The following is a 24256-nucleotide window of genomic DNA, read 5'->3' as shown; positions in this document are numbered from 1 at the left end:
ATCCTCCGCCAGCAAGGCACTGCAGGCTGGTGTTCAGTGAGGCAAACTGCCATTACATTCTCCTGCTCCGGGCTGGGAGCATCGGGAGGGTTTGTACACACACACACGCACACACACATGCACGCGCACACACACACGACTCCTCTAACATCTGGGGATTCCGAGTTGACAGCTAGAAGAGAGATAAGCCCTATTGCTCTAAGGTTTTTCCTCCTTTGCAAACTTTTAGGCACGTTCGATTTTGTGGCTGAAGAATCTCGGGCTCTCCCTTAGGGTGGGCTGTGTCTAGAGAGTCGTTCTGGAGCGGATTGCCTGAAACTTCAGAGGAGCTAGTGAGGTTGAGGATTTCAGTTCCGGGAAAGTGTACCACGTGGGAGAAAGGACATTCGCTTCACTTTCAGGAGGTGATGAGAAAACCCAGTAACTCATGGCAAGTGTGCTGAATTAGCAAGAGAAGGTTGACTTATAATCAAAGTTAAGTGAGAAATGGTTTTTCGAACTCTTAAACTGAGGAAATGAGCCTGCCAATCGACTGTATCAGCGATAGCATCTTGGCGCCCTGGGAAACAGTGTTCTGACAAACATAATATTGCCCTCATTCTCATATCTATGAGAAAGTCTTTAAGATTATTAGAAAGTCTTGCAAAAGCACAGTTACTTGCCTACAGAAATCTTGATGCCTCTGCTATGATTTATGGAACGTTTCCGCCAGCCCACACTAGCCTTTTCCCCCAATAGTTACCACGTTGTGGACAATCCTGGTTTGTCAAATATTTCACCTCTGACACAGCCCTAGCTATCCCTAGCAAGAGTTCCTCATCTGCAAGCTTCCTTCAACGCAGCCGCTCAGCCCTCCACTCCCCAGCCCCTTCTGTTCCATTTAGTTTGTCTTTTCAGAAGATCCATTATCCCCATAATTAAACAACCCACTGTCCCGATTAAGTTATTCTCTGTTACTTCAATTACATCGCATTGTTCATTAAACCCTGATGTTTGCACTTCAGCAATCTTGTTTTTAATACTCCTAGCATTTGTGGAGAAACAGTAAAGTTAATTAACAATTCTTGAGCTTTGTTTTTCTTTTTCTCTCTACTATAGTGCAAATCATTTCCATTATGACTTGCAATAATACTGAAACCATTACTAACTCCATAGTTACTGTTCTGAGCTTCTGATCAAAGAAGCAAAACCATTTTTTATAATCATTTGAGGTAAGTCATCCTAGTTGATGGCAGGCAGTGGAAAATGAAAAATTAACCTTAATTGAGTGCTTTAAATGATTCTCCTCTTCATGTCTTTCTTCTCACATCCATAGTCTTGGGATTAGAAAATCATTTTGTTACCTAAATACACACGTACTTAATTTTCCTCTTTATGGCTCAAATATGACTGTTACTTCATCGTTAAGGATTCTTATTTATACTTGTTCCCCTCAGAGAATGGTAACTTTTATAGCAAACAATGGTGGAGATAAAGGCATTTTTAATTTATTTATTTATTATAAAATTTGTTTTATTTATTTAGTTTTGGCTGCATTGGGTCTTCGTTGCTGTGCCTGGGCTTTTTTCTAGTTGCAGTGAGCAGGGGCTGCTCTTCGTTGCGGTACGCGGGCTTCTCATTGCGGTGGCTTCTCTTGTTGCACAGCACAGTCTCTAGGCACGCGGGCTCAGTAGTTGTGGCTCACAGGCTTTAGAGTGCAGGCTCAGTAGTTGTGGCTTACGGGCTCTAGAGCACAGGCTCAGTAGTTGTGGCGCACGGGCTTAGTTGCTCCGTGGCATGTGGTATCTTCCCAGACCAGGGCTTGAACCCACGTCCCCTGCATTGGCTGGTGGATTCTTAACCTCTGCACCACGAGGGAAGCCCAAGGCATTTTTTTAGATTTGTCTTTTATGGCATTGTCAAAGTCAGCATTCCATTTGAAGTTACTGTTATCTAGAGCAGGAATCAGCAAACAACAACCTGTGGGTCAAATCTGGCCCTGCTGCCTATTGTTAGAAATAAAGTTTTATTGGCACACAGCCATACCCATTCATTCACTATTGTCTATGGCTGTTTTCCTGCTGCAGTGGCAGAGTCGAGTAGTTGCAATAGAGATGATACAGACCTCAAAGTCTTAAATGTTTACTATCTGGCCTTTTACAGAAATTTTGCCATCCCTTAATCTAGAGCTTGACATAATAGAGAAAAAAAAAAACCTAGAATCCATCCTCCTGCTCACCCCCAAAAATCTTGGCCTGTTTCCTCTCCTTCTAGGGACACAGCAGTGGAAATGCCTCACCACTATCCACAAAGCTGAAACTTATGGGCACTCTGCCAAAAAACCCCAGAAAACTGTGAAATACATTAAACCTAAAATACTGGAATCAATCATTTTGGGCTAAATTGGACAGATTCTCACTTGAGTTTTGCATGCACAAGTGTTAGTAAATGCTAGCAAGTGTATAAGACTGGTGAGAGAAACTTTAAATTTGAGGAAATTCTCTCCATTAACTTAATTTTTTTCTTCAAAATGGAAAAGGCCTTTCTCCCTCAGTATTCTGTCAGGGGGTTAAATACCCTGACCCAGGAAGCGTGGGGCTCTCAGCCTTTGGCGGGGAAAGGAAAAGGCGGGTGGGGGAGGGGAGGTCGGGCCGGCAAGAGCAGCATCAGAGGGGCCGCTGGTAGGATGTCCCAGGGCTGACTCCGCTTGAGAAAAACCTCAGATCAGAGGCTTTTCTGAGACTTGGACTTCTAACTCTGGGCTTTCGCTGCTTCTCCTGAACTTCTGGAAGTGGTTTTCTTCTCTCTAATTCAGTTTAGTATAAGAACCAGATTTTTCTCTTCACCTTCATTTGTCTCTGCAGTGAAATTAGAAATGTATTTTATAGGTTTTATTTAACGAAAGCAATTATTGGCCTAAGACCTTCTATGATAAGGTCGCTGGCTTGTAATAAATTCTTTTAAAATTGATTTGTAGGTTTTAGAAGGTATTACAGAAAGGATGCAGCAACATCCCTGCCCTTATTAGCTAAGAATATGGCTGGTGAGTTAATGGGGTAGCTGCATCATCCTTTCCCCAACAAACTGTGGGGGAAATTGTGGGGCAATGCCTCTTCCCCTGCTTTTGACGTGTCCTCTTAGCCCTCTGCAGCTTGTTTTTTCGACCTCCCCAATACCTGAAACTGCCAAGTTGTGTGAAGCGCCCATGGGTAAAGCTGCTAGTGAAGCAGGAATGTGGTTGTATGTCAGAGTGCTGTGTTGTTGAGCTCAGAAGAGGTGGGGTTTGGAGTCTGACCGTCTTGGGTGTGAGTCCAGGCTCAGCCGCCTTACAAACTGGCTGTGTGACCTTGGGCAAGTCACTCAACCTCTCTAAACCTGTTTCCTCATCTTTAAACAGGTGGATTATTTTAATTAAACCCCAACCTTGTACATTTTTTATGAGGTCAGGAAATAATATCTGTAAGATGTCTAGCCATCATGCCACGGAGTAGGTACTCATTATTTATTTATAATAGCTCTTCTCGTCTGAGCTGTTTTTCTTATCAACAGTATGGTTGAAGCAGAAACTGTCCCGTCACCATTGGTTGGTTATTTGGTTGGTTGGTTATTGATGATGGGTGGTGCAGGGCAGTTGATCAGCTGCATCCATTGTCATTAAAAGTTTATGTTACTATTGAAAATGTTACCCATAACCCCTATATGTGGGCTTTTACAACCTATAGCAGACAGTATCCCACTGGACAGATGTGAACAGGAGACCACAATGACACACCTGCCCAGCTAACTTGGACTGCAATCCTGCACACCTAAAAGGGCTGGATTGTGACCTGCTGCAAAGGACCGGGTCCTTCCAGTCTGGTCCTTTCTCTGGGTTTGGTCCCTGTGCCTTCAAGATAGACTTGCCCTTCTAAGAACCCTTCTTGATAATAGAGAAGGCATTGTTCCTGAATCCATAGTTCTTGAGACCCAAGATACCTGTGGCTTAAGCAACAGCGGAGTTTCTCTCTCTCCCACATGAAGTTCTGAGGTGGGCAGCCCGGCCCTGGTGGGCGCCTCTGCTGGAATGTCCTCGCAGACCCCAGCTCCTCTCTTGCTGTCCTGAGGTCACCTCATGATCTAAGGTGTTTGCTCCCTGCCAGCTTCCTTCCACATTCCAGCCAGCAGGACATATGATGAGCTATAGAAAAGTTGACAGATGGTCACCAGCTGTCTTTTAAAGGAAGTTTCCCAGGGGCTGCCACATAACACATCTGCTTAATTTCATTGACCTAAACTTAATCACATGGCCGTACCGAGCTGCAGTAGAGGCTGGGAAAGGTCGTCTTTATTCTGGGTGAACGTGAGCTCCATAAAAATTCCTGTCAGTGGGGCCCAAGCCACAGGGTGCTCCAGATTTGAGTGGGTTCCATGGGGTCCCATGCCAGCCAAGGTAAGGAGATGGAGCCTTCTCTGCTGTGTCCAGCCTGTCTGCTTGGATAGCGTTTATTGAGAACCTCAGGCAGATTGGGACAGCCCTTTGGAAGTTTATCACCTCGACTGGCCTTAGGCTCCGCAGTTAAGAGTATGGACGTGTCCTAGTTACGACCCTCGGCAGCTCTGCGATCTTGGACACATTTCTGAACCTCTGTGTCTCAGTTTCTTCATCTGTTAAATGACACTAATAATAGTGCCCACTTCAGACAGCAGTTGTGAGGATTAAATGAATTAACAAAGCACACCCAGCACATGGTGAGTGTTCAGTAAGTGTTGGCTATTATTATTAGAAACCTCAAACTGTATTGTCTTCTTCAGCTTTTGTTTCTGTAACTAGTACAGGGCTTCTCCCTGACGTGGAAGGTGGTGGTTTTGGAAGGGCAAGCATGGTTCTTCAAGTCCGCTACCCTCTGTTCTCCCCAAAGGAAATGGGATTCTTTATCTAGACTTCCTAACCTCATAGCCTGAGTAAGAGATTGAAGCTCGCTGAACGTCAGTCTAATAAGAGTTGAAGCCAAGTATCTCCACGGTCCAGAGGCCTCCTCCTGTACTGTTGTACATGTTGCTCCTTTCCAGACCCAGTTCAAATGGCCCTTCCTCCACGCAGCCTTCCTTGATTTCTCTCCCTTTGAAAACCCTCCTCCAAGCTAGAGGTAATATCTCTCTGAACCTCTAAAGCCCTCTATCTATACCTACTGTTTTCTTCCTGGTATTAGAATTTGTTGTGTATATCCCACAGTTGTATCAGTCTTCAAATACTTCCCAGGCAGGATCAGTGCCAGCTTCGACTGTATATCACCTGCAGTGCTCGGCACACAGTATGTGCCAGGTAGGTGGGTATCAATGAATGACTTTATCTACCTCAGCATCAACAAAATGAGCTCTGTCAGACTGGGTGCAGGCAGATGTAAGTAAGAGAAAATATGACTATTGGTGTGTGAAATCCTAAGAGCATGGAATTGCACTTAGAGTGGGAAGTCTGGAGGTAAGAAGCCCGAAGGTAGGTCCATGTACTCAGCAGTGTCAGGGCTCTGGGTCACCATCTCCTTGCTCCTCTTGGCCCTTCCTCTTAGTCACAGAATAGCTGCCACAGCTCTAAGCACTGCTCTCCTCTTTTGTAGAAATGCTTTCCCTTCATGTTTCATTGGCCAGGACGGGGTTACAGGACCAGTCCCTGGTGAATGAGGAGAAGAGAGCTGCCACCAGTCATGTTTCCTAGGCTAGGCTGGGCCCACTGCTGTTGAAACCTAGCTTCTGTTAGCAAAGAAGGAAGAGAGATGGCTGCTGATGGTACAGTCAACCATATCTGTCGCCCCAGCTTTGCTGACACTTTCGTAGCCAGAGCAGTTCCTCTTAACAGAGGGGCAGCACTGGGGGGAAGAGACCAGGGTGCATTTTAGAACGCTTTAGCCTTTTGTGGGTCTTGAAAATTAATCACCATTCCATAGATTTGAACTGTGCTTAGTTTACAAAACATTTTCAGGTTTTGAAAGGCAGGCTCAGCAAATATTTAAAAACATGGTGCTTGAGTGCCTGCTTCTACCTTTTTCTTGCTGGGTGATCTTGTACAATGTACTTAACCTCTCTGTACCTCAGTTTCTCATCTGTAAAATGGGCATACTAATAGAATCTATTATATGTCATAGGGTTGTTTCTGAGATGAATTTATGTATATTAATACACATCATTTGTCCTGGTGCTTGGCACACAGGAAGCACTCCTTAATTTTCTATTATTACATGTCATGATTTAGTGATCCTGTCACTCCTTCGAGATAAGAGCAATGAGGATTTTGAGGCTCAGAAGAGTTAGAGGACTTGCCCACGCTCCCACCGCTAGCTAGCAGGAGAAGGGGGTTGATCCAGGTGGCCTGGTGCCAGTGCTGAGGACCCTCAACCCTCCTGTCCTCTCTGCTCAAATTCTCTGAACACTTACTGAGAGGGAAAGGGTTGCGTCTGGTGGCTGAATATTGTTTCAGAGGTGGTGCTTTGTTTCCCAAGTGTATTGTGAATCATCTGAGAACGAGGACCATGTCTTACGGTCTCTCCTAACCCCGGCCCCTAACGCTGAGTAGCGCACAGGAAGGACTCTGGTTAAGTGGGTTTTGAAGGGGAGGTGGCACTTCCGTGGGGATCTTCCTTGATGGGGAACAGAGGCCCAGCGAGAGCTTTTCAAGCCTGGGGGTTGGGTTAAGAGTCAGGGCCTGCTCTGAGATCCCCCCGCTACTCTCACACATTCAGAAATTGCTGTGGGGGCGCTAAGCGTTAGTGGCATAAAAAATGAACACAAATCAATTTGTGTCTGAATTTACTCTCAGAATTCCCTGTGGACTCTATAAAATGCCATTTTATTTTTTTTCCACCCATCTAGCTGTGAAGGCAGTGGCAGATTTACATGATTTTACATCCAGTTAAGGTTTTTTTTCCCTTTTGGTTATGTTTTAAAGGAGAACATTTATTGCCTATAAAGAGGTGTTTTGTTGAAGACAATAGTGCCCTTTAGGTAGTCACAGAATGTTATTTTGCAAATACCTATAAAACTATTAAACAGGCTGGGATCGCACGGTATCCCTGATTAAAGGGGCCTTTTCATTCGTCTTTATCTTTGGAAGCCCTGTGAAATAGCTTAACCACCACTACTGCTACTGGCGAGACCAACTCGTAGAGAAATACAGGGAGACACGGGCAAGTCTACTCAGACCGTACAGGGCAGGACTGACGTTTGCCCCTCCAGGAGCCCCGTTTGTGCTGGGAATGCAGCTTAGGACTTTGGTTGTAGTCTGATCTCAGACAGGTTCCTGGCGGTCCAGAGGGTTCCTGGGCTGTAGGTGGGACAGAGAGGAGGAGGGAGGGCCCAGGGGGTGGGAGGGACCGAAGCTGAGTGGTTTAAGGTGTCACCCCTGGCTCTCCATGTACAAGCCGGGTCCCTAGAGGCACAGGCCTCTGTTTCCTCACTCAAAAAGTGGGTATAATAATAATACACCCTCCTTCCCCAGGATATTGGGAACATTAAAAGAATCGTGTCTTGAAATATGTTCGGCAGGGTGCCAATAAATGTCACTAAAAAAGGAGGTGAGGGGCTTCCCTGGTGGCACAGTGGTTGAGAGTCCGCCTGCCGATGCAGGGGACATAGGTTCGTGCCCCGGTCCGGGAAGATCCCACATGCTGCGGAGCAGCTGGGCCCGTGAGCCATGGCCGCTGAGCCTGCGCATCTGGAGCCTGTGCTCCGCAGCGGGAGGGGCCCCAACAGTGAGAGGCCCGTGTACCGCAAAAAAAAAAAAAAAAAAAAAAGAGGTGAGGAGAGGGCTCTGGCCTGAGGCTTCTCTGCCGTGGTTCTCAACCTCCACCCTGCTCCCCGCCCACCCAGTATGTCAGTGTTTGCTAGCAGTCAGGAGTCCCGCATCCCTGCCCAGTGAGCCACTGGCCCAGAACATCAGTGTGCTCTGAGAACAGGCAAGGGAGCCACTCTCTGTCCCAGAAAACAGAAACTCTCACAGGCCAGACCGAGACCACCACTTTTAACCTCAGACTCCAGCCTCCACTGATTCGGAGTTTCATCTGAAACTCGGTGAGGACTGCACCAAGGTTTACACTTGCATAATTATAAACAGGATTGGAGGAGCAAGATGTAAAGGCAGTAAAAAGAAGTCGTGCCTCTGAGCACCTCCCCAGAGCTTCAGAAGCCCCTTCTCCGTGGCTGGGGTCCTTAAGTCCTATCTCCTGAGTCAGACAGTGTTCTAGGTGCGACGTGATTAATTCAGTTCATCATCACGGGAACCCCGGGAGGCAGTTACTGTTGTTGTTCTGACTTTGCAGGTGAGAAATCTGAGATACAGAGACATTACCCAGCTAGTTAGCGGTGGGCTGGGATTGAACCCAGAAGTCTGACCCCGGAGCAGGTGCGCTGCCCCGTTCTCCTTCCGGGCAGCTTGCTCTTTACTCTGATAGAGATACTGACCATGGAGTCAGGGTCCCAGCTGCTCAAGGCCGGCTGAGTCTGTTTCCACATGAAGGCATACTAATACTAACAATAATCATAGTGATAAGTTATATGAAATAATAACATCCCTTTTATTATTACTGTTATCATGATCATCACAGTCGAGCCTTTCCCAGCAGCCTGCCCCATGCCAAGCCTTTGGCGTGCATGATCTTATTTAATCTCGATAGAAACACTAGAGGCCAGGTACTGTTCTTATACCCATTTTAGAGTTGAGTTAACCCTAAGGGTCCCCATTTTCCACATTATTTGTGTTTTCATTTTTTAAACATTTCCATTCGTTAATCATTTTACATTCCCTCACTGCAGCCAGGCTCCAAAACACGAAATAATCATGCATTTCGCACCACACCCAGGTCCCTCTGGCTCCATGATTACCAGGGTGGCTTAGAATCTAAACTGTATGTTGTGCTAATTACAAAATACTCTCAGCACTTCCCTGAATCAGTTCCCCCAAGGATCCTGAGTATGTAACTTTGTTGTTTTAGATCTGTTTGTTCTCGGCAAAGTAAACCTGAAATTGCTCTGAAATTCCTTTGGAAATAGTCCCTAGTTCTGTGTTTTCACACGTTCACCAAGGCCTTACTTCTCCCATTAGACTGATTCTGAGGTTTTGCTGCACTGGGAGAATGTTAACTGACAAAACCATAAGTAATGGCACTGAAATGTAATTAATGCAAGAATAATAGTACAGGGTGGGGATCTCGGTGTTTCAATGAGAGCTGGAGAAACTGCCTGGCTGAAGCAGTTGAAAGTGGAGGGGGAGAGGCACGTTACCGTAGTTAATGCTGCGTATTATAAAGTGACCTCTTTGGCATGATCAGTACGGAGACCTCATAACCTCTCCTGTCACCTGGAAGTTCTCTACTAGGACTCTGTGGTCCTGGTAATAAAAAAGATAGTCACCAGTCTGCCCTCATCTACTGTGGAAGCTTGCCAATTTTTTTCTTTTTTGAGGATGAAATTAGAAATCACCGTTTTTAGAATATTTATATGTATATATATATATATATTTTACTCTCAGATATATTGATTCAGTGCTTGCTCTGTAATGAGAGTTTTAACTTTCTGTTTTCCTTTCCATTATCCCTGAAAAGAATGGATTATGCAAAAAAGATTAAAGTGGTATAATGCGATTCGGTGTTTGCTAATGTGCCATCAGAGGTATTAGTAGGACTCGCCCAGGTTTGTGTCTTTTATGAATGCCTTTCAGATTGCAATTATCTAATAGACTTGGAAACCTGTTTGTATTCTTGCAGGCATTAACCGTCACCTTTGAAAAAATCCCAGAAAATGAGAGTGCGGATGTCTGTCGGAATATTTCAGTCAATGTTCTTGATTGTGATACCATAGGTCAAGCCAAGGAAAAGATTTTCCAAGCATTCCTAAGCAAAAACGGCTCTCCTTATGGACTTCAGCTGAATGAAATTGGTCTTGGTAAGGCGATACGGGAGCTATTTTGTCCCAATCCCCTGATGAGCATCCCTTCCACCTTCCCTCCCTCCTGCCCCCCGCTGCCCCCGCATGTAAGCTCTATTTGGTGAAGCTTACTAGCCTGGGTTGTTCCCATAGGACATGTCTAGAGGCCAGGAGACTGCATTGTTCTCCCACAGGTATCACGACTCCTTTTCCTAGGAAGCAGGATCCTTCAGAGATGCTGTTTTTTGTTTTTTGTTTTTTCTTCAATATTATGTTTGTAAATCAGATTCATGAGATTGCTAACCCTGAGACCAAATGAATTCACCTTGCATCAAGAAGTACAAAAAGGTGTCAACCTCAGGCCCCCTGTATGTGTTGTATTTCACATTGGCATTTGATTTGTTTGTTGTGACACTGAGTGTGTCATTAGCGGGTGGCTCAGACTCTGGGTGTGAAGGCTAGAAAGGTCATCTTCCTCTCTGCTAATCACATCCTGCATTAAGTAGAGTCTCCCTCCTCCCCCAACATGAAACAGCATCTGCTCTGAATTCATTTTTGGGCTCTATTGGTGTACTGCAAAGGCGAGCATATGCGTGAGCGAGCTAACAGGGCTCCACTTCATTCAAATGTTCATCAACATTTTAAAGTTGAGCTCCACGCAGCCCTCCCAGGAGACTGTCGTGGGATTTTATAGCAGATAATGGGACAGGAAAAAAGAGTAAAATCGCCAACAGTGACAGACAGCGTAACAAGGTTCATCTCTCCTCCATGTACAGTTGTAGCCTCGCCTAAGCAGGCAATTAAAATCATCCCACCGGGCCCTCTAAGTCAGACTCTCTGCTGAAAGGCCATTGCGAGAAGCCTGGGGGCAGGGTCTGGCATGTTTGAGTAGAACCATGCAAATGTGTAGCAACCCCAAGACCTGGCTTCAAGGAAAGCAAGGCCACTAAAGCACCTCTCATCCACCTCTCTTCTGCTTCCTTCTGGTGGCTGGACGATTGGGCACTTCAAGACCATGTGAGCTCATTTGGGTAGACGCAGGGTCAAAGGGCAGCCCCGGCCAGGAAACCATGACGTGACCCAGGGCCATCAACTTCCTTGCCCTGAGCCTACGTCTTGAAGTATTGCTCTGACGACAAAGGAGGTGGCCACTTGGAGCCGAGGACTATGGGGAAACGGCCCGGTGGCCTCAGTCCTGCTGCTGCTGCCTGGTCCATAGTATCATCCTCACACCACCCAGGGTTTGTGCTCATCAAAGGTGCTCCTGGCCTCCGATGTAGCAGAGGCAGGGAGCAGGACAAGCCCACTAGAAGCTTCCTGTTACAGTCTGATGGCAAGTGGCTTCTGCGTGTCTGCTGATCTTCCAAACTACCTCCGCGGCTAGCCCCAGAAAACTAAGTCAAAGCCTTAGAAACCAGCCATAAATTGTGTTAAAATCCAATACGAGAAGCAGCTGTGCTGAGACCTCTTCTAGCAGAGGCTCACAAACTCCAGTGCCCAGAGGGCCAGGAAGTATTATAAATACGGGGTGTCAGCCCACCTGGTATAATGGGAAATGGTGGGACCCGACTTAACTGGGGAAAGACACCTGCCATGTAAGGGGGCAGTGCTACTTAGCTTCAGCCCATGAGTGCCACGGGGGCCGGTGTGGTCAGTGTTACCAGATGATCCAGTTTTTTTTTTTTTTTTAATTAATTAATTAATTTATTATTATTATTTTTTGGCTGTGTTGGGTCTTCGTTTTGTGCTAGGGCTTTCTCTAGTTGTGGCAAGCGGGGGCCACTCTTCATCGCGGTGCGCGGGCCTCTCACTATCGCGGCCTCTCTTGTTGCGGAGCACAGGCTCCAGACGCGCAGGCTCAGTAGTTGTGGCTCACGGGCCTAGTCGCTCCGCGGCATGTGGGATCCTCCCAGACCAGGGCTCGAACCCGTGCCCGCTGCATTGGCAGGCAGATTCTCAACCACTGCGCCACCAGGGAAGCCCCTATCCAGTTTTTTAAAAGAGAAATCACAGGTCCTAATTTTTATGTGCAATCTTCCAATCTTTAAATGTTGGTGCTGAATTGACATTAGAATAATAATAAATGAAACATTGTGCAGGTTCACAAAAAGAAAAAAACCCACATCCATGGGCCACATTCTGACCCTAGGGCACAAGTTGGCAACCTCTGTAAAGGAGTTGAAGCGCATGGCGTTGGCATACGAGCCTACCAGTGCACCGCACACGGGGACCGACAGAAGATAGTTCCCAGAGCACCTGCTTGTGAACACACAGGTGTGGGCATACAAGTTTGCTTTTGGAATTTTCTGAAGAGCTTAGTCTCTCTGAGGATGCCTTATTTTGTCTTCCTTCGGCTTTATTTCCAGGCTTAGCCTCAGAGTAAAAGCTTCAGGGAAAAGTGGTCTTACACGTCAGAGCCCTAAACACAAAACAAAACAGAAGTCAGGCTACCAGTCTGGCTGATATATCTTCAAAACCACTTTATTTGTTTTAGCTACTTAGCAATATAAATAATAATTGCAAAAGCGACAGGGTAGCATTTTACATTCCTCATTGTCATTTTAAAAGAGAACAACATGCTCTTTTTTTTTTTTTTTTTTCCAGAGCTTCAAGTGGGCACACGACACAAAGAACTTCTGGATATTGACAGCTCCTCTGTGATTCTTGAAGATGGAATAACCAAGCTAAATACCATTGGCCACTACGAGGTAGGAAAAGATTTAGCACCCACCAGCTCCTTCCTCATCCCCAAACCTAACTGGATTAGATCATCTCCAGGACCACATAAATTCTTATTACAAGACTCTCACCCATTTTCTGGAATCATTTGCAGGTTGCTTATTTCTGGGTCAGAAGTTTTCCTTAGTTGCTCGTGGTCTGCTCATTTCCCAGTACCCCCTCTCCCAGAGCTGCGAGTTTCATGTAACCCAGTCACTCTCCATCCTGCGGTTTAGGTCGGAAACTTCACCCTTACCAGATTCTCTGGCCTGTTCGGTGGAAGAGGTGCTGTTCAGCTTGACCCTGAACAGAGCCTCTAAAGGTTCTAAGTTGCACTGCTGTTCATCATTGACCCGGTGACCTTTGTGTAGGGTTCTTTGTTTCTGAAGAAGATCTCCATTTCCTGTTTGTTTGAAACATTCAGCGATGCCTCCTTGGCCTCTGACCCACATGCTGGGTGAGTGTTGAGGTGGGTGAGGGGAGTACGTGAGCTGGCAGAGAGCTGAGTGCCAGAGAAGCCTGCCCAGAACCAGAGAGGGGACGCAGGGGAGGTTTCAGAACACTCTGGTAGACTGGGAGTCATTCAGCCACATTAGCAAATCTTTGTTGAATATCTACTCTGCACTAAGAGATGGGGCTGCACGTGAGAGGAACAAAGACCAAGTCTCTGACCTCACGGAGCCTGTGGCCCTGGAGAGAAGGGCTGGAAAGGGACGAGGAGATGAGGAGACAGGCAACATCTTACTACTACTACTACGAGCACTGTTACTACAACACGGTATGATAGTGCTGTGACTCGGAGCATCCGAGAAGGCTTCCGCAGGAAGCAGTGACTCAGCTGAGACCTGAAGAGTGAGAACTTAACCAGGCCAGCGTACCCAGCAGGGAAGGGAGCGCATGCTTCTTCTTCTGCAGTAAGGCTTCTAGACTGGCTAGAACTTGAGAGGGACGGGGTGGCAGTGAGAGCCAATGTTTACGGAGCCCCTACGCTGTGTCAGGTGCTGGCCTCTGCCTTTCCCTTTATTTCAGCTCATTCTATCCATAGCAGTCCTATGAGACAGGGACTGTTACTAACCCGCTTTATAGATGGGTACACTGAGGCTCGGGGAGGTTTACTAATAGCTAGTCCGTGGCAGAGGCAAGATTGGGACCCAGATTGTTGGGCTCTAGGGTCCACGGCTTAACCAGTACATGCCGTGGTTTCTCACGGAGGAAGGCCAGAGAAGTGGGGAGGGAGGGGAGAAGGGGACCGTGCAGGCCCAGCAGCTTCCTCAGGAGTCTGGATTTTATCCCCAGCACAGTGGAAAGCCATTGGGAGATCTTAAACAGGGGAGATTTGCGTCTCAGAAAATGACTGTGGCTGTGCGTGGAACATGGATATAAGAGGTGCAAACCTGGAAATAGGGAGACTCGTTAGAAGAACTTCAGGTGAGAAACGATGTTGACCAGGAATGACGCAGTGGCCCTGGAGATGGAGCCAAGCAGATGGGCAGAAGGTGGACACCGTGAGCTGTGTGGCTGGGAGAGAGACTTGCGGGCAGGGGAGGGGTCAGGAAGGCACGGGGCTGGCTGGGCAGATGCACAGGTGCTCTTGCGGAGATGGAGAAGACAGGGGAGTGGCTTCCCAGGCCCCTTGGAGAGTAGGCGCCCCACCTTTCATGGCTGTAAGTCCCAGGGAGATGTGTCTGCACCAAGAAGGTGTTTGGGGCCTGCCAGGCTTTCCCCTCACCCAGAAAGAAGCTGAGACTTTTCCTTGAGCAGAGCTTCCTGGACGGCAGCCAGGAACAGAGGGCACCACAGCCTTGGGCTCTTTGGCTGAATGGGTCTCAGAGCCGGTTTGGAAAGAGTTGCTTTGGGTGCCCCGTGGGTGGGTGCTGCCCCTGCAGCCTTTGCTGGAGGGCACCAAGCAGAGAACGTGGCAGATTAACAACTTGCTCCTGTGCTCACCCTTCTGCAGCTTAGACTTTCCAACCTTGGGATCATCTTGCCAAGAGCTGTAGAGTTTAGCCTTTGGAGTTTATAAAAATCCCCAGGGAACTTTCTGAAAGTATGTATTCCTGTCACTGGGCCACATTTGGAGAAGCAGTGCCCCAGAGGAAATATAAGGGATGGAAGGAGTCAGAGGTGGAAGTGCCTAGGAGAGGGGGCTTATTATGGCATCAGTCTGAAGTTCAGAGCTGCAGCCGGCCGCAGTCTCCTCCTCTCCCTGTATCTGGGTAGCGAGCTTGTCTTGGCAAGCCTGGCAGAAACACAGCCACAGATGCCCTCCTTTCGCATCTTGACTAATGTGCTGGCCTTGCTCAGCTGTGCAGGGAGGGCTGGACCACCCTGGTCAGGCTTCTCAGCGTCCCCTGGCAACTGTGTGGCATGGGGTGGGCCCCAAAGGAAGGGGGTGTGGCCACTCACTGGCATTAATAGGAAAAGGCAAGCCAAGACACTCCAGCAGGGAAAACAAAGAACCACCACCGCCGTCTGCAAGGCAAGGGGAAGACTGTCAGGAGAGATAGGACATCAGTCTTCACTGGAGACATCGGCTGCACTAGACACCTATCTGCTTAGGGATGATAATGAAATTAATCCGGCCTGTAGTCACTTCCCATCCAAATGATTTATTGGCCTCATACCCTAGCATTGCCACATGGTGGTAATAAATGACAAGACTGGGACACAGGGCTTAAAGGATTCTCCTAGTGTTTAAAAAGCTAAGCCATAAGGCAAATAAGCGCAGAGAGCTTGAAGGAAACTGGGGAGGTCATCGGCCCCGTGCTCTCTGTGCCTGGACCATCTCAAATGCCCTGGTTTTCAAAGACTGCTTGAATAAAAGCATCCAGCACCACCCTCAGCCGCCTAAATCTATTCTCCATTTGGCAGCACCCCTGCACAATCAAAATTTGGAGTAATTTGACAGGGCTGAGCTGAAGCTCGCTTTTGGCCTTTTTTCATTAAAGAAAAATTTTCTCCTCAAACACTTACATTTCCCTCCAAAGAGACAGGATGCTAATTATCCCTCTTATTCATTTACTAAAGCGCTCTAGTTTGAGTCACTGTAGGTGCTTGAAAGTGAAAAACTATATTTCAGTTAAAAATAGGGTCTAACTCAGAGTTTTAAGTGATTAAGACTCACCTCCCTCCAATTAGCCCAAATTAGTTAGGTTTTAAAGTTAATCTTTAGTGACGGCCAGTTCCTCCTACTGTCTAAACAGAGTCCCCTCTGCTGGAGTGTGAGCCTCTCTCTTCTTGCCTTCTTCTGTCCTTAGGGCAAATAGAGTGTAGCTGGTGTCCTCTGAATGATTTACTGTCTGTATATTTGAAGAACAGGTTTCTAGAGGGGATCTGAAGCCACAGCAAAAACATAGCTGGTCCAATCTCATGGACCAGATTGCCTTCAGAGTCCCAAATTGCCAGCAATGCCCTGTCACCAGCAGGATGGCATCCTTGCCAACCCTGGGCATCGGCACAATTGCTCTCCACAATGATGACAGTGGCAGCTGGTACCCAGCACTTGTCGTGTGCATAAGCGTGATTCACGTTGACACAACCTGTGATGAAGGTGCTTTTATTACCCTCATTCTCTACCAGATGAGCATGGAAGAGGACACATTGCTGCTCCAGTCTCGTTCCATCCTGTGCAGACAAGGGGTAAAGCCGATGCCTTTACAAACACGTGAAGCCAGAGGCGTTTTCTCCACTATAAAGAACTCCACCCTAGTGCTTCCTTAACTGGCCACCTCTGTGTGTGTGTTCCCTGTGAAGGGGACTGTGCTGTGCTCTGGAGCTGACGAGATCAGTTGTGTGTGTCTGTGTGAGTGTATAGCGGGTGTGGGGATGCTTGCCCGACGTGACTGAAGCAGGGTGGCTTCTCCCAGTCCAGGCTTTCTGCACCTGCCCCGCCGTGTGCCCTCTTGCTGGACCATGTTATTGCACCCTCACGCAGCGGTGGGTAGCATCAAGTGTGCGGGACAGGTGTTGTGTCCGGCAGGAAGTGTTCTCTACAGATCACAACTCTCGTTCTGAGCTGTGAGGTTTTGAGGGCAGAAAATACGTTTAACCACCGTGTCATTGAAGAATGTGTTCCTCCTAACGGGAGCGTACCAGTGCCCAAGTGGTCACTGCTAACGCCAAAGTTGTCATTCACATGACATTTAAAGCTCATGGGAATGTTCCAAAGGGTCTGCTTGCGTAAAGTCAGTGGTCCTTCAGGTCAGGTGTCTCATCTGTGACTCTAAGGGGCTTGGACTGTCTCTAAAGGTCTCTTACAGCATGAATGACTTCAGATTCTTACTTACTAGACACATGGAGTGCTTCCTGTATACTGGGCACTGTTCTAGAGGCTTTTACAAAGAGTAAGTCCTTTAGTCCTCTGTATAGCCCAGTGAGGTAGACACTGTCATTATTCCCATTCTGAGGCCCAAGGAGGCTGAGAAACTTGGCCATGCTCCCATGCTCTCCTCAGTGACGGCCCGAGGCTGGAAGTAGATGAAAAAGGAATTGCACAGAGACCATGGCTCTGCTCAGGGCCAGAGGGATAACCTTGCTCAGAGCCAGGCTTGCAGCTTGTGCTTCTAGCCTCTGAAGCAGCCTGGCTGGAGAGCTTATGAGAAATTCTGGTAGTTACCTTCTGTGATGTCAAAATTAAAAGGGCAACCTCTCTTCAGATCTTACGATGAATCTCACGTCTGTGAGTTTATCAGAATGCTTCCTTCTCATCCTACTCTGACATCCTTGAAGGCCAACATTCCTTGAAGACGACCGTAGTTAACTTCTTTCAGAAGGGAGGCCTCTTCCAGGCATCCAAGAGCTTGTCAGCTCCAGCCCAAAAAAAGCCTGGGGAGCTTAGGTTCCCAATCGCCTGCACACTGGTGGAGGCCAAGCTCCCTCCCTGAGACCAGCTCAGGGTTCCAGCAGTCCTCAAAGGGTGTTTGCTTCTGGCCCAAGGCTAATTCCAGGCATGCGAGAGAGAAGCAAGAGCTGTATTGTCATTTTCACTAGTTTCAAGAATCCTTCAGAGCTCTGTCCGGGATGTCAGGAACATCCTGGGTGATTTGATGTGTCTGTTGAGAATGTTCTGATGGGCCCCTTCCAAACAGTCCGATGAGCACTGAGCCTCCTTTCTTGAAGGACTGAGCAAGGTTATCCCTCTGGCCCTGAGGACAAAAATAGATTCCTTTTTCATCTGCCTCCAGCCTGGGGTGTCAGTGAGAAGAGCTAAGGGGAAGGCGGGGAGAGCAGTATTGATGAGTGGTTGCTGGGACAACGCTAGTTGAATAGGATTCTGTTTTCACAAAATACCATTTTAGGAATGAGAGGTACCAGTAAGGGTTTCCACATGGTGTTTTGTATTGACTATTGTGTTTTTAGACTTAAGGAAAAAGTATCATGGTATTTCAGACCCTATTCATAATTTTCCATAAAATTCTTAGGCTAAAGTTCCAGCTTTCCTCTTGGGCTCAATCATTTGAAATTGCCAATGTTTGACCATTTTTTACTTACAAAAATGGCAGCTTCATCAGGTTAAGTATAAGTTCAACCTTACATTTCTAGAAAATCTGTTTTTATGGCATAATCTTCAACTTGTGGCATAAAGATAGTATTTTACCACAAAGAAATCCCGCCTTTACTTGCAAATGGTTTGGAGGATATGTAGCTTCTGTTTGTTTTTAATAAATTTATTTTTATTTTTGGCTGCGTTGGGACTTTGTCCCTGCACGCGGGCTTTCTCTAGTTGCGGTGAGCGGGGGCTACTCTTCGTTGCAGTGCGCAGGCTTCTGACTACGGTGGCTTCTCTTGTTGTAGAACACAGGCTCTAGGTGCGCGGGCTTCAGTAGTTGTGGCACGCAGGCTCAGTTGTTGTGGCGCACGGGCTTAGGTGCTCCGCAGCATGTGGGATCTTCCCGGACCAGGGATCGAACCCATGTCCCCTGCATTGGCAGGCGGATTCTTAACCACTGTGCCCCCAAGGAAGTCCATAGCTTCTGTTTATTTCAGGAGCAACTTTAAATTGATGACATGGGTCCATCTCTCCCTTTGTGGTCAAAACTCCTAATTCTGATGGTGGAAAAGTCTGCAGTCCTCTCCACTTCTTTCCAACACGGGCCAGCCATCATTGGAGGGGTATGGCCTCATTGTCATTTTGAATCTTGGAGCACCGTGAGACTGGAAGGAATTTAATTTGAAATTGCCTTGTGTACCAGTTCTGCTCTGGGCTGGAGAAACATTCCTGCCACAGATCCATCTAGTGACATTAATCTTTCGTTGATTTAATTTGGTTTTCATTCTTAAAGTAGGGGCCAAGAGGACGCTCCCTGCGTCACGGGAGTACGGGAGGATTAATGATCCACTCTTAGGAAAGCATTTGGAGCTCCTCAAATGGAACAAACAGCATCATAGTTGTAACACTTGGGATTCTGTGGCACTTTTCAAGAAGGCATTTCTGTCCTTAACTGAGCAGCACCTGACTTTTGTGCAAAACAGAAAATGGAAACCTTTCCCCACACACACATCTGTAAATAAACTAGTTTTCTGTCTTTACAAGGTTAAGTGGGGGAAAAATGTTCCAGCCCTAGAGCAGCTGTGAAAGTTAGAAATACACTTGCACACATACACGCTCAAACACACACACAACTCATCCGCTAATAAAATGCTTTTACACTTGCTCTCAGGAGATAATTTCAGAGTAAAATTTCCCCGGTATAAGCTGCGTCTGCGCAGTCTTAATGCCTGAGCACTGCGCCAGCGGCGAGTCGTTGCCAGCTCTTGAAAAGACGTTGGGACTTTTGGCTGCGCTCCTCATCGGAAGGCCCATCCGTGGTGTTTGGGACTGTAGAGCAAGGGTGCTTGCTTTTGGAGAAGCAAAGCATCTGACAGGAGCCGAGTATTGGCTCAGCTCTCATCGGGACCCATTTGGGATTCATTCTTTGATAATTACCCAGAAGGAATCACCAGCTTCCTTTTTTAAAAAGGTATTTATTGGCTTAGAAACAGAGCGTATCGAGCTCCTCATGGGGGGGATTTCTGTAACTGTGTTCAAACATTCTCATAAACTCAGCGTCTGAGTATTGCTTAAGGGGGTGCCCGCACAGAGCCTTTACTTTAATTGCATCAAATATGGAGGAGAACTGAAAAATCAGCCAACAGGGTCGCTCAGTGAATGGCTCACAGGGAGAGGAGAGAAGGTTTGGTAGTAATGGCAGAGTCCAGGAGCTCAGTAAGAGTTTAGAATCCGTGCTCGAGACACTTTGCAGAGGCCAGAGGGCCCCTGCCCAGAGCCCCCTCCCTACAAGATGTCCTGAACACCAGGAGTTGGAGGCCTCGGGCCTACACTTAGTGGCTGGCTGGACACGGCTGGCTGGACCCTGTGCTCAGGGGCCCCCTCTAGGGCTGGCTCTCGCGCGCGCGCGCCCGTGTTCCTTCCTCTTTGGGGACAACCTGCAAGAGATTAGGCTTTAATCCTTTGGTGTTTGCTGAGCAGGTGTGTACATTCTGATAACCAGTGTGCTGCAGGCCAGAAGAGAAATTCTAAGTTTCTACTTTTTTCCAAACGGAGGGAGGCCAGGTCCAAATTAATATTAGAATTCAGAGCAACCTTCGTGCTTTCAAGTGCAGGGAAAAATCATTTAGCTGATCTTCAGAAATGACAGGGTTAATCTTTCAGCCACATCCCAGAATGAAGGTGAAGATGTGTGTATCCCTGACCTGCCTCTTATGGCCCATCTGTCTTACATTTTTGTGGACCAGGCCCTCAAAACAGTGTACTCCTCCCAGGAAGCGAGGCCTGCTCTCTTGTCTCTCAGCATCTAGTCCCCCTTGGCCTGAAGAGGCCGTCTTCCCCTGGTTGGGTGTGGGGAAGGGGTGCACAAAAGGCCACTGGGCCCTGGCTTCCACGGTCCCAAAAAGCCTCAGATGAGAACCCTTGACCTTATCTCCAAAAGAGGCTATACATTGGTGTTGAAATTGTGTGTCAGTGCGGTAAAAGCATTTATTTGTCAAATGTGTACATTTAAAATCTGTGGCAATTTTTTAGCAGCTGTGTTGAGATATAATTTATATACCATAAAGGTCACCTTTTCAAAGTGTACAATTCAGTGGTTCTTGGAACATTTGTGGAGTTGTGCAGTCATCACCACAGTCTAATTTTAGAACATGTTCATCACCTCAGATACAAACCTTGAACTCATTAAGAGTCATTCCTTATTCTTGCAACTCCTGTTTTAGGCAACTAGTAATCTACCTTCTGTTTGTATAAGTTTGCCTATTCTGGACAAATTATATAAATGGGATTGTACAAAATTGGATCTTTTGTGACAGGTTTCTTTCACTTAGCGATGTTTTTGAGGTCCATTCATGTTGTAGCACGTGTCAATACTTCTTTCCTTTTATTGTATGGCAATTTTTTGTAGTGTACTCATTCAATAGAAAAATAGTAATTTATTTATTTTATTTATTTATTATTTTTTTTGGCTGCGTTGGGTGGGCTTTCTCTAGTGGACGCAAGGCATGTGGGATCTTCCCAGACCAGGGCTCAAACGCATGTCCCCTGCATTGGCAGGCGGATTCTTAACCACTGCGCCACCAGGGAAGCCCCGAAAAATAGTAATTTAAAAAGGATGAGCTACTGGTAGCTGCAACAACACAGATAAACATTGTAGACCTTATATGGACCCTATGCTGAATGATTCCATTTACATAAAGTTCAAGAACAGATAAAACTAATCAATGGCAATGGAAGTCAGAAAAGTGATTACCCCTGGATGAAGATGGGGTGGTTATTGATGGAGAAGCATAATAGGGGCACTTCTTGGGACCTTGAAATATAATTGTATATCTTGATGTGGGCGGTGGTTATACAGTATGTACTTAAGTTGAACATTCTTGAGCTGTACACTTACTATTAGCACTTTCCTGTAAGTCATGTTTCAATTTTAAAGTTTTTCTTTAAAAGTATATGCAACTTTATGATTTGTACAAGCTTCTTTTAAAAAATAAGAAATACCTGCAGAAAAGAAAACAAATTGTAAGTGTACTACTGGATGAATTATCATAAAGTGAGCCTATCTTATAACTTCCACTCAGATCAAGAAATAGAGCACTGTGGGCACCACAGAAGCTCCCTCCTGGACGTTCCTAATCACCACCCCCCTTCTCTTCTCCAAACAGTTAAATCATAGTTTCGACTGTTTTAGCTAAATGTGAATGGAATCCCACGGTATGCATTCCATTCTGTCAGGCTTCTTTGGCTCACCATTCATCACTGTGAGGTTTGTGCATGTGGCATGTAGCAGTAATTTGCTCACTTTCATTGTTTTATCATAGCCTGTTTTACGAATATACCCAAATTATTTATTCATTCTATGTTGATGGTTATTTCCAGTACGGGGTGTTTACAAAGTTTATCTCAGGATATGTACAGGTGTATACCTAGATGTGAAACTTCTCTGTCACCAGTTTATAGGTTAGTTTTTGAAAACTTGTTTCAGTATTTCTAAATACAGTAGTAACCCCCAAAATGAAAATGGCCCAAACATCTCCTGCCCCCTAGAAGCTGAGGCGCCTCCCAGCACAGCTGGGTCCTCCCCTGGTCCAGGGCTGGCCCACCTCCTATTGGCCCCACAGCATCCTTTGAGCACTTGCCTCCCTGCATCTCACGGCCTTGGTCTGCCACCTTCACAGGATCGCAGACTCTTTGAGGGCAGAGACAGTGTCTTGCTCATGATTATAGCCCCAGCCTCCAGTGCCCAGAACATAGGAATTCTTAATAAATATTTGATTGAATAAGTGAGAGAATATAAGATCCACCCAGCCATCTAATTCCTGGGTAAAGTTGAGAAATACATGAAATTTTGAAAACTCATCTATTTTTTACCTTTGCTTTCAGATATCAAATGGATCCACTATAAAAGTTTTTAAGAAGATAGCAAATTTTACTTCAGGTAACAGACATAATCCTGTTAACCTTTGTTCTCACCCCACTTTATAAAGTACCACTTTTTGCCTCTCTCGGATGTACTGTCACAAAGATGAGGTTGAGTTGTTGCCAGGTGGTTCTCTGAGAGAGTGGAGGAAAGCCCTTTCGATCTGTTTCTGATCCTAAGAATGTGAACCCTGCACAGAGGGGGACAGGAAACTGTGAACAGTGGTTGCCTCGGCTGCCCGACACTGAGGAAGTTGCTGTCATGAACCACCCTAAGCTCAGGGCAGAATCTTAGCCATTGTAACTTTTTTCCAACTCCTCAGTAGGATGGGGGCTAACCGAGGGGATCCCCTGGCAAGCTGAGGGAAGCCTGCAGATTATCACACAGCCCTGGAAGCTCTGAACAAACGAGATAATTCACTTAGCCCAAATCTCCTAGTGACAGACCAACTACAGAGGGAGCTTTGTGGAAAAGTTACTAGGCCAGTCTCTAAACTCTCTTCTACCTCCCCGTCAGCCTCGGGGCAGGAAAACACTGTGACAGTGCCTTGAGGAAATCCCTAGGTCCAGGTTCCAGGTTTGTCTCCAGAGAAATTACATCCATGCCAAGACAGTCAGTCTTCAGCCCCCAGAAAGGTTGTGGGCCTCACCAACAGGACCTGTTCACACACACAGCTGGAGGTGGGGCTTTCTGATTCCTGGATTCAGTGCTAGGAGCAGCCTGGTAGGTCCCAACACCTGGTGAGTGCAAACGAAGAATGCGGGGCTCCCAATTAAATAGGATAGGTTGGTGGGTTGTAGGACACCCCGTGGGGAACCCTGCCCACCCCGCATTCCCCCATCCATCATTACGTCAGGCTATAGTGAGAAACCACCTTGCAGAGGGCGGCTATCCTTCCGGTCTAGGGGGATTGGTGTCCTTGTGCTGTAGTAAGTGCGAGAGCTGTGTATTTTAGGCTTTGACTGGTTTTTTGAGAGCTTGTTATTTGGAGATCTTGCATTTGGATCACTTCGTGGGACTTCGAGGCAGTCAGCACCACCTCTGCTTCCTCCCTGTCCAATCCAGTGGACACTGGATCACCCTCCAAACCCTTGCCCTTCTGTCTTTCACCACCCACTGTGTGACAGTCCCAGCCCAGCCCTGGATGAATCCTTCTCACCTTTCCTGACCCTACAGCCGGGCAGCCACAGGGGAAAGGCCCATGACAGCACAGTTGGAGGCACAGTAAATCCCCGTCTTGACCAGGACCTTCCACATAGCCTGTTCCCCCCGTGCTTCTGCTTCTCGAGGCAACCGAGAGTCCCACCTTCTCTCCTCGAAGCTCTGACCCGCCCTGCTCCCCTGACTATCAGCAGATGACTTCACCCAGTGCTTCACAGAGAAAAACAGAAATCGGAATTCCCTCAACAACGGGCACGAACCCTCCCTCCCTGCCTCTGCCATTCCCTCCTCCTGGCTCCCCTGACATTCCAGGGCTGCCCGTCCTCCCAGCAAGGCCCGTCTCTCACCTGGGCTGTGGATCCCACCATGCTTTCCGACCTTCTGAGCATTCCCACAGCACCGGTGATCTCTCCTCTCACCTGCACTTGCTTTCCGTCCCCCGCTACTGTATTTTTCCACAAGCGTTTCAAGGTATTCTAGTCGCTCTCATCTTCAAAACACCAAGTGCTTTAATCCTTCCCTTCCCTGCAGTTGCCACTCCCTTCACAACCTCGTCTCTTCCCAGACCGTCCTCACTCTGTGCTGCTCTCCCACCTGCT

The 24256-nt window shown here is 47.1% G+C and overlaps 1 protein-coding gene across 1 annotated transcript in view; it reads left to right on the top strand.

Moving 5' to 3' along the window:
- Positions 1 to 24256, top strand: part of PLXNC1 (plexin C1) — a 147834-nt gene that overhangs the window by 110830 nt on the left and 12748 nt on the right. The window contains exons 22-24 of the mRNA XM_081248722.1: positions 9711 to 9888; positions 12475 to 12578; positions 22460 to 22514. Coding sequence (XP_081104848.1) covers positions 9711 to 9888; positions 12475 to 12578; positions 22460 to 22514 — 337 coding nt within the window. The remainder of the gene's footprint in view (positions 1 to 9710; positions 9889 to 12474; positions 12579 to 22459; positions 22515 to 24256) is intronic.

Source organism: Mesoplodon bidens, assembly GCF_964165515.1.
Source record: "Mesoplodon bidens genome assembly, chromosome: 11".
In the NCBI taxonomy this organism is placed as follows: domain Eukaryota; kingdom Metazoa; phylum Chordata; class Mammalia; order Artiodactyla; family Ziphiidae; genus Mesoplodon; species Mesoplodon bidens.
Note: the sequence above shows the minus strand (reverse complement) of the source record. Positions and strands in the feature narration are given on the sequence as shown.